This window comes from Gigantopelta aegis, unplaced genomic scaffold, assembly GCF_016097555.1.
Source record: "Gigantopelta aegis isolate Gae_Host unplaced genomic scaffold, Gae_host_genome ctg2679_pilon_pilon:::debris, whole genome shotgun sequence".
NCBI lineage: Eukaryota > Metazoa > Mollusca > Gastropoda > Neomphalida > Peltospiridae > Gigantopelta > Gigantopelta aegis.
In genome coordinates this window covers 21,843-32,762 of record NW_024532992.1, presented here as the reverse complement: position 1 = coordinate 32,762, position 10,920 = coordinate 21,843, and the positions used below count along the sequence as shown (strand labels likewise).

The following is a 10,920-nucleotide window of genomic DNA, read 5'->3' as shown; positions in this document are numbered from 1 at the left end:
TAGGGGTGGGAGAGGGAGAAGGGCAGGCTAATTTGTGCCCGAATTAAACAAAAATACCACCAACTAAAAAACAACATTTATTAGTTTTAGCGTTACTGCCAACCAGCTATATATAATATAGGGTTTCAAACGAAGCACTACACAATTTTACATGGATTTAATTACAACTAGTATTGTGGAAGAAATGTTGGAAATACTAGTACATGATGAAAAGGTTTCAGGCCAGCTCAATTAGCCCGAAATGTGTCTGCCATATTCGCCTGAATTTTAGATTTTGGTACTAATAGATTTATTGAAATACAATAGATCCAACAGTGCAACACAACTACAGTTTACCTCATGATGATTAATTTATCTTTATAACATTTGCAGATGTGTGTGCAGGGAATGGTCCCCCACCCCCCTCCCTTTCCGGTCCCTGCTCGAGCAGATTAAAAAAAACAAAAGCAAATTCAGTATATATTCCGGCGGAGTATTACAGAAACCCCCTATAAACTTAGCTCTCCAGACACCCCTACCTAAAATCCCAGCACACATGCCTGATTTTTTTTTAAATTGTCATTCACCATACAACTTTATTACAAAACATTCACTGCATGCTTATATATGCTTATTCATAGAAAGCCATGCACCCCCCCGCCCCCCCCCCCCCCCCCCCCCACCCCCCCCCCCCCCCCCCCCCCCCCACCCCCCCCCCCCCCCCACCCCCCCCCCACCCACCCCCCCCCCCCCCCCCCCCCCCCCCCCCCCCCCCCCCCCCCCCCCCCCCCCCCCCCCCCACCCCCGCCCCCCCCCCCCCCCCCACACCCCCCCCCCCCCCCCCCCCCCCAACACACAATCCTTGGATCCGCGACTGGTACAGTATAGTACATGCTTTAATCTATTTCAATAATAAAAACAAAAAACTGATGGTGCCACATAATTACATGTGTGACACGCAACGAGAATGTTTTGTGATTGGTTATTGAAAATAATGTAGGTCACGGTATTCTCCAGACTACTTCAGCAGATATTCGTAACCTATCGTTTGTAATTCATTTTTAAAAAATTAGAACAAATATGTGATTAATACCAATGTGAATGTTGAAAAGAAAAACTGGCAGAAAAACTCGCAACAAAACAACGACGAACACCGAGCACATGTGCGTATTCGATCATATAGTCGACGTAACTGTTCAAGTAAACATAGCTAGTTAGAATATCGCCTGCTGTAGTATAAGTAACCACGTTGTAATTATTAATGAAAACAACAGCACATGCAAGCAATGTGTACTACTGCTGTCAAATTGTATGGCGGGAAATGTACTGTCACATGACCTGTTGTTTATAAATAGAAATAGGGAAATGGCGCTTTTTCGATGACTGTTTATGCTGTCGGATTACAATTATTTGATTGTGTTTGTAGCTTTTTTTAGGCATTAAAAGTGATACTTGTTCTGTTTTGATGCAACTGTCATAATGTAGTACATATATAATAGTATATTATGACAACTTTGTAGAGATAGAAGAAACCGCTACCAAAAAACCCCAAGAAACAATAACAAACAATACTACAATAGCATGCGCCATTTGACAGGTCATTTTTGTTTTAAAAAACCCATTATGTACAACAGCAATTTAGCAAATATTTGGATATGTCATTCTAAGACTATTTATTCACATTTTCTTTCTTTGTTTTTGACAAAAATGTCAACAATTAATTTAGAAAACGATTTTTAAATGAAAACAATGCAAAGTGACAGCAGGAAACGGGTTAAGTTTGTCCACTATATATTCACAAACTCTTGGGCGTTCGCTATTTTACGACCAGTCCATGAGACTAATCGCTAGCTAGGCATTTCCCACACCCACCATTCAAGTAATGTTGTAGGATAGGATACAATTGAGGTCAGGGGCAAGTTAAACCGAATGATGACTTCGGGAACCAGTCAAATTAGATGCAAATGTTTAGCAAATAATGGCTGGCTGAACATAAGCAAGTCAGATTGTTTGTGAGCGCATTTCCCCCAAAACACATCATTGGTTTTCCACTTTAACTTTCTGGGCCGAGTTCAGCCAGACAGAGCAAAAACATTTCCGCTAGACTGGTTTATGCACTTCACAGTAAACCAAATTGCGAAGTCGGGAACCAATCAAATAGTTTGCAAATATTAGTGAATAGTATTAACGGATATGATTTGCCAATCGAATACATTGTTTTTCTTACTAATCGTTAACATCTTATCTGTACAGAGAAATGTGACCTAGTCGGAGTACTTATTACAAATAAATATACAATTTTTTTTGAAAATTTAGTAAAATTAATTGTTTTAAGCCTTCATTGTGAATTTTAATTATTACAAATAAATATACATTTCTTTTGAAAATTTAGTAAAATTAATTGTTTTAAGCCTTCATTGTGAATTTTAATTATTGTTTGAGCATGTCTAACATGGAGCATTCATAAGTCTCTTATACTTGAAAAAAACAAAACAAAACGGGATGTTTCTTGTTAATCCATGATAATTATAAGTATTTCTGTGATTGTTTTCTCTCCTCAGTGCCTTGTTCACCTGGAACATACTTCAGCAATGAGGCCTGTCTTCCTTGTGCAGATGGAACATATCAAGACACAGCAGGAACAACATCTTGCAAGAATTGTCCAGACAACAAGGCATCACTTACACCACGGATAAGTGAAGATCATTGCATTGGTCAGTAGCTCTATAATAGTCGGGCAGAACAAGGGTTATACCTTGAACTAGGGTACATACGATGTTTTATCATGGTTTTATGTCGGTTAGGATCTCCTGATTCAGAAACTGCATGATGACACTTTGTCATCATTCAGCAATTTTTTTTTACGATCATTTTAAAAGCACCACCCCAGGCTAAATTTTTTTTAGTTTTTTCTGTTCGGCCCATTGCATTATGCTATAATGTTCTATTTGTAAGATTATTAGAAGACCCATACCTATTTGGATACCTTTTACAAACACTAAAGAATAATACAAAACAACAACAACACAATAGCAACATTTCAGGGGCGTTTGCTGATGGCCATCTTGGTTTTCAAAATGGCTGCCATTTAAACATTTGTTTTTACAATATTACCGCACCCAGGCAACTGAAACAATTGTTTAAAGTTATATACAGGTAGGTGGGAATGCTTTCACTACATAAGCAATACTATTTGTAATCTGTATTGGTCAAAATAAAAATGGTAACATTTTGGGTGGAGGATTTTCACAGAAGAAATTAAATAAAAATCCCAATTTAACCTAATTTACACCTTGCAAGGAACATGATATTTTGGCATAGTTTAAAAATACATGGAGTATTTCCATGCATTTATGCCAGACTAATATTCTATACTTATATTAAAGGGATTGGACTATCCTCAGTTTGTAGCCGTTTTAACATTTTAGACAAATAAAATATTAATGCATTATTAAAATTAAAATTTATGTTTTCTTGCTTAGAATATGATTATCTCTATAATCCATGTATTTCTGGACATTGTAATGTTTTGTATTTCAATATCGATTTTTGTCAAAAATAATTTTGAAGGTAAATATTTATAATATTTTTCAACAGCCAAACGAAATTTTAAAACATTGTGACCAAAGGTCATTCCAAATCTTGCTAGGTCTTAAAACACAGGTCAGTCCCTTTAATAAACTTTAGAACCAGCACCCAAAATGTTACCAATTTTGATATGTCATATATTAAAAATATTTGTAATATATAACAAGCTATACTTTTAAAAGCATTGTATATCTTGGTTATCTGGGCCCATATGCATGACGACCGTATAAATATAAACGCGTTTAACTCTCTAAACGCGTATAGTTATTTGCGTGTAACTTTACCTGCATTTTAGTATGCACTAGTCATGACTATGGTCGCCGATAGCTAACCGCGTATAAAATTGGAAAATTGGAAATGTCGGAGTTTGATGATTATGTCGATGTCATCTGTAAGGGTTTTATGTGTTGCCTTTCGATTAAAAAAAAGGTGAAATAATTGGTGGCCTTCTAAATTATATCAAATATTTATTCAGAACCATGTGTAACTCGGGGTGGGGTGGAACGGGGTGGGGTGAGGTGATACGATGGTTTGGCCATTTTAAGGGGGTACTCTACACAGCTAAACAGGTTAGGTATTATATGATTTTACATATTATAATCATGCTATTCATAATCAGTACGTACCTTTTCCACCATTAAGTAGTTACATTGTACCCACTCATACCGCTCACTCCATATTAAACAGTTTAGTCTAACCCACATTTTTACAAATGTTTGGATAAAATTAATGATGTATAAACGTGTATTGTTTTTTTAATTAAATAATAGCTTACATAAGTTTAAAATTAATTCATTACTAGGCCTATATTGTAACAAAATGTAGGGCTTTCTTTTTATACAAATGTACAAACAATACCTTGCGATACATAGCTTTTTCTTTCATTGTCTCAATACTCTCGGTATTCATGCACGTGCAATGAGGGGATGAGGGATGGGCTTAAATGTAACTGTCGTCCCTTACTAGTAGTACCATTCAGTGCTTGTATGCTGTTCAATAATGGAAAATCAAGCCAAGAGACATAGGAAAGCGAATTTTACAGACACTGAAATAAGAGTGCTATTAGAAGAAATAAGTGTTGATCATAAAACATTGTTTATGGCCAACAACCAAACTGTCACAAACAGGTTAAAGGGGGATATTTGGAAAAGAATAACTGCAAAAATCAGTGCATGCGGCGTGGCAGAACGTACACCACAAGAGGCGAAAGAAAAATGGAGATCGTTGAAAGGGGCCGTCCTAAACAAGCAGAAAAGACAGACGAAAACGGGAGGTGGACCACCAGATAAACCATTGCCATACGAGGACATCATCGTGACCATAATTGGAGAAAATTCAAACCTCTACACTGGAATAGAAGGTAACCCTAGTTTAATTTACATTATTTTCTTGTATTGTGCAAGAAAACAAAAACAACTATTTTCTAACACATTTAAAAAGTAAAACCAAACTCACATTAATATTTTATTTTTAACAAAACACCATTTAATTTTATAATTTCTTAAAAATTTTATGGCAATGAATTTTATTCAATCAATATGTAATAATGATTATTACAAAAATAAATAATATTAGGTATAATTTATTTCTTTTCAGTGCAAGGAACAGACACTTATGAAAACCCACAAACACAAGCAGTCGAGTGCAAGAATAACACTGAAAATACGTGTGTGGTTTCCTCGGAACCCACGCCACATTGCTCAAAGGAATACCCTGAGGATTTGACGTCCGTCCAAACTATCTCTGGTCCAACACCTTCATCTCTCACTTTAACACCGCTTTTAAATGTAGACACAACACTATGTCAGGACGATGATAATATAGCAGTTGCTATTGTAAATGAAAGTAAAACATTTGAAGCAAAACAATCAGCTTCACCATCACTTGACAAAATATTAATAACGAAATCAAAGGCCCAAAAATGAAAAAAGTCCTTGGTGGAGAAAGGGCTAGATGATCATGAGAATGATCTCTTTGAGGAATATCTCAAAAGTGAGATAGAAAAAAACAAAGGCCATGACCATTTTTTTCAATAACAAAAACAAAAAGATTTTGTTAGAAATTAAAAAACTTGAAAAAATTGAAAAGGAAGACGAGTTACATAATTAAATTTTGTAATGAAAACTGCAATAAATTCATTTAATAATAGGGATATTTGTATGAATACCCTGAATGAACTAGTTTTGTAGTTCCTTATTACACCTACATTATTAATGAACAACATGCTATGAACAAGTATGGTTTTTACGTTTTACTTAGGCAAAGTTATTGTTTACGTTTATTTTGTAATTGTAATACGTAATAAAGAAAGCAAATATTTATGTTGTTTCGTGGTCACTTTATTAAGCACAAGGAAGCAAAGTAATATTCAATTAATAATGTAATGTTTATTTAACACGATGGACTTTCAGTGAAAATAATTGTTCATTAATCTCTCTCTGGCAGTTTTTCCAGCAGCAAGCCTGGCACGTTCTATCATTGGGTTGTTTACAGGTAGGACTTCCTCCATGTGGGCATCTGAAGCTTGTTCATAGTCAGGTTCATCGTCACTGTCACTGTCTGTGTCTGGGACATCTAAGTTGAGCCTTCTAGCATGGTTACTTAGCATAACACATACTGCAATAACTTTACATGCCTTGGCAGGAGTCAAACGAAGTCTGCGAAGACAGTGCCATCTCCTCTTCAACACTCCTATGGCCCGTTAGATAGCTGTATGTGTTGAACTATGACTGAAGTTGTAGTTTCTCTCTTGACGTGTAGTGGGATTAGAAATCGGAGTTAACAACTAGTCACGCAACATATAGCCACTGTCTCCTAAGATGATTCCTCTCATAGGCTGCCTTTTGTTCTCAAAATCTTCGAATAAAGATGACTCTCGTAGTATTCTTGAATCATGTACACTTCCAGGCCATTTTGCAATACAGTTGATGAATATGAGGTCTGCGTCACACATCAGCTTTAAAACAAATATTAACTGTTAATGCATTTGAAATAATTTACAAATGCATACAAAAGATATTTCAGTCATAAATCAACAAACACTTTATAATCCAGCCAGCACATTACCATATACTTATCAACATATACCCACCCATGCACCTTACCGAAAGCTAATCCTTAAATACCTACCTACATACCTACATACATACATACCTATATACACATGCACATACCTACCGACCTACACACATACCTACATACCTATATACATACATACATATTCATGAAATATATATTTATAATACATAAATCATCTTACCTGAACATTGATGGAATGGTAGCCTTTCCTGTTAACAAATTCATGTTCATTCTGCGTAGGAGCTTGTATTTGAACTTGAGTCCCATCGATGCATCCAACCACATTTGGAAATCCACTCATGTCATAAAATTTAGTTTTTATGGCATCTTGTTTTTTTCCATTGGGTAATCGAACATGGTTTGGTACCTGACGTAGCAAGACGTCGGTGACTCTTGTCACAGTTCGGCTTATGGTTGACTGGTCAACTCCTATAAGCTCCCCACAAACGTCTTGGAAACTGCCACTGGCAAAGTATCTAAGTGTAATTAGCACTTGCAGAAGAGGGGTCAATGAACCCATCCGTTTAGATAATAGAATATCGACGCTGATGTCATCTGTGATTGCTAGAATTTCCTGTCTTCTAAATCTAAACTTGGCAAATATGACATCATCGTCAAAAACATCAAACGGATGAGTTCGGTCCCTAAATATTCTGTTTCTCCTCGGTAATCAGCGTTCTTGATAACGCTGAAGAATGACAGCAGCCATGTTGTTTTCTGACTTATACGCGGTTAAGATACTTAAACGCACAAAAAATTGTGTGTAACTTTATCCGCGTTTAAGACCTCCGGTTAGTCCTAACCATGCTTCATGCATAGGAAATTTCAGTTTTTATATGCTGGTTAGAAATTAAACGCGGTTAAAATAGTTATACGGTCGTCATGCATACGGCCCCTGGTCTAAAACCAACCTGGAGATAGAATAGTACTTTTAAAAGTACAATTACATTTTTAAAAACATTTAACATGTAACTGTTAAATTAATAAAATCACATGTACCAGATATCAGGTGAAATTATTTACATACGTAAATGCAGGAATAAGCTGGTAGCTGTCGAATTTCATTTGCTATGGAACATTTGCATTGCATGGCTACGTTATGCATCTTAACCTTTAGACTACTGGATTAATTTTTAACAAAAACCACGTTGAGTGGGTACAAGTTTATAATTTTTACTCACATATATTCACTTAAATGTTTCATAAATACATGAAATAAAGTTCATATATGAATTGGTAAATATTATTTTCGTGTCTTTTTTTGTAATTTTTATTATTTTAGATCGGCTAATGGTAATTAAAATAGGCAAAAAATCGAAAAAGTTGCGTTTACTTACGGGCATTTGTGGCAGCTGTCCAGTATTTATGTCCATTATTCCCGATAACAGTGGTTTTCTGACCAGAATTTTTTTTTAAACCTGAACTACGATTCGTATTTCAATATTTGGTAATTTTCGTTGTTGGTAAAACTATCAAATTTATTATCAAATTAGCTGTCACAATCTAAACAAAAACCACCATTTTGAAAAAAAATCTTTTTTCTTTATATTTCCGTTTCCAGTGAGTGTCGTGTGCAAAACGGCGGGATATGAATTGGGGAATGCACTGTATACAGTGTACAGTATATCGACTGACGCGACGTCGGGCGAGATATCTCGCCTGCAGTACTCAGGTTAAATATGGTACAGATTATATAACTGTTAACAATAGAGACGTTTTCCTATAAATAATCTGAGAAATATTATTTTAAAAGCCCTTAATGTTCCTTGCTTCAAATATCGTTCTGTGCACATCCCTGAGGTGATTCAGAGGTCCTTTCATTTAAGGAAGCTGTATAGAGGTTTTTAGCAAATGGCTGTATACCCTCGCGACTTTCGTAACCTCTTTTGGAATCTGTGCAGAAATACTGTTATCGTCTTTTGTATGTTGATGGAAGATTCGTAATCATTTTCTTGGAAAAAACATTTAGTTTAAATGGTGAAGTCTCTTTACAATAACAAGCTACTTTGAATTGGCTGCCTCCTACTTTGATACATGATTTACAATGAAATGTGATATTCGCGTATGATAACATTGCTGTTTTTCATCAGTAATTTTCATCATGAATGGTTTGAAGCTTGTTGCATGTCCTATGTCATATATTTGCAGACAATGCTGTATGTTAACTCTGCTGTTTGACATGAGCAGTTATTCCTGTAGTAGGCATTTTTAGCAGTACATGTACATGTCATTACTTCCTGACTGTATGTTGTTTATAAATTTCGATATATTCACATTCAGTTCTGGTGATCAGCAGCTTTTCACAGCATGCTTTGTAGAGTTGCTAGCTTGATGTGCTCAGCTAGAGCAAGATAAGTAGGAGACCGACCTTTGAATCAATTACTTGGGAAGATGGTGTGTTTCAAGTGTTTCATACAAATGTTATATTGTTTCGTTTTGTATAGCAAACTACGAAACCGTTGTTATTCATGTATACAGGTATGCACCTTCAGACCAACGCTGTGCTTTAACATTACTGATACAGCCCTTAAAGAGGCAGCTGTCTGTGTTACATCATGTGATATCATATACTGTAAGTACCTGGACAGATTGATCTCCCAAGTGTTGTTTTTTGTTTTAGCTGTGGCAGTAATGTTAATCACTTGACCGTAGGATATTGCCACTATCAGCAAATATATCAGTATCATCAGACACCGCTTGTCTGTGTTTTTGTTTGTCTTGGTGACAAATTTCTCCAGATCCTTGCAGTGCATGCTGTTATAGGATGTGACACCATCACCAGCATATATATATATATATATATGTATATATATATATATACCAGTAATGTTGAAGCATGATGTTGGTCTGGAGGTACTGGGAGAACAAGATTCATGACCTGATCACAGCTGAACAGCTGTTTGCTATACACGACGAAACAAGAAACCGGACATTTGTAAATAAATCCTAAATACTATGCATGATGAAAATTACACTGATGAAGAACAGTAATGACATCATACATGCATATCACATTTTACAGTTTAAATTATGTTTCAAAGAAGGAGGCTTCTAATTAAAATTTAACGATTAATTTAAAAGGACTTCGTATTCAAAATAAAACCTTTTCTCACAAAATCTGACAAAAATATGCATTAATCTACTAATATATAAAAGTAGTATAAACATTTAAAAGTGTGATGTGACAATTACGAATCTGCTATTAGCATATTAAATATGGTATCTCTTAACAAAACTGTTTCCAAAAGAAGTTACAATAGTCGTGAGTGTATTCAAGCATGAATCACTGTAAAGTGTTTTGTCTACAGAGTATGGTTTCAACACCATCTGTAGTAAGACTGCCAGTTTCTTTTAGCATGCACTAGTACATGCGCTACAGATTCCATAAACAAAGGAAAATCTGAATGAGCACAAAGATGTGCATAGAATGATATTTAAAGCAAGGAACCACAAAAGTATTTTACAAAAAATATTGATCAGATTTAGATTAAGACTTCCCTTTCTAAGCACTATCGTAAATGTGTTATTTCATCTGTACCGTGTTTAATATGCAAAATGTGACCACGTAAACGTTATATTAGCCAATCAAATTTGACAACTACCAGTCTATTTTAACATGCCTGCATTTACATATGTAACAAAGTTCACCTTATATATCATACATGTGATGCAGATGATTTTATATAGTTACTTGTCAAATTGTTTTAAGAGGGGTAACATTTCTTTTGAAAAATGCTGTTTCAAGTTGTTTTTGGACATATAATCAATAAATACAATTGTTATATTACAACAGTTTTAATATATAACATACAGGTTGCAAATATTCTTGTATATGTAGTGATCATGAAATCATGTCTAACTACCTTTATATCACTTTAAAACAAAGTTTAGGTTTGCCTGCATGTGGTAGTATTGAACAAACTAAATTTGCAATGGTGGCCATTTTGAAAATCAAGATGGCCACCAGTAAACTCCACTTACATGTACATGTTGCTATATATTTTTTATTTATTATATAATGTTTATAAAAGGTAGAGGTCTTGTAATAACTGTGTACCTATTGTTCATTATAGCATGACACAGTAGGCATAACTAAAAAACAGTAATATTTTAGCCTGGAGGAGGTGTTTTTAAAATGGCTGTAAAAAAAATTGCTCAATGATGACAAAGTGTCATCATGCAGTTTCCGATTCAGGATACCCTAAATGACATAAAACCACCATAAAACATTGTATGTACCCTAGTTCAAGGTTAGGTCAAATTTTGGCATCTGGC

General features: G+C 35.3%; 1 protein-coding gene across 1 annotated transcript; it reads left to right on the top strand.

Moving 5' to 3' along the window:
* Nucleotides 1-4,482: 4,482 nt before the first annotated feature.
* LOC121391572 lies at nt 4,483-5,886 on the top strand. Its single transcript, XM_041523154.1, has 2 exons — nt 4,483-4,927; nt 5,164-5,886. The coding sequence occupies exons 1-2, from the start codon at nt 4,567-4,569 to the stop codon at nt 5,490-5,492; spliced, it is 690 nt and encodes a 229-aa protein (XP_041379088.1). The 5' UTR covers nt 4,483-4,566; the 3' UTR covers nt 5,493-5,886.
* Nucleotides 5,887-10,920: the final 5,034 nt, after the last annotated feature.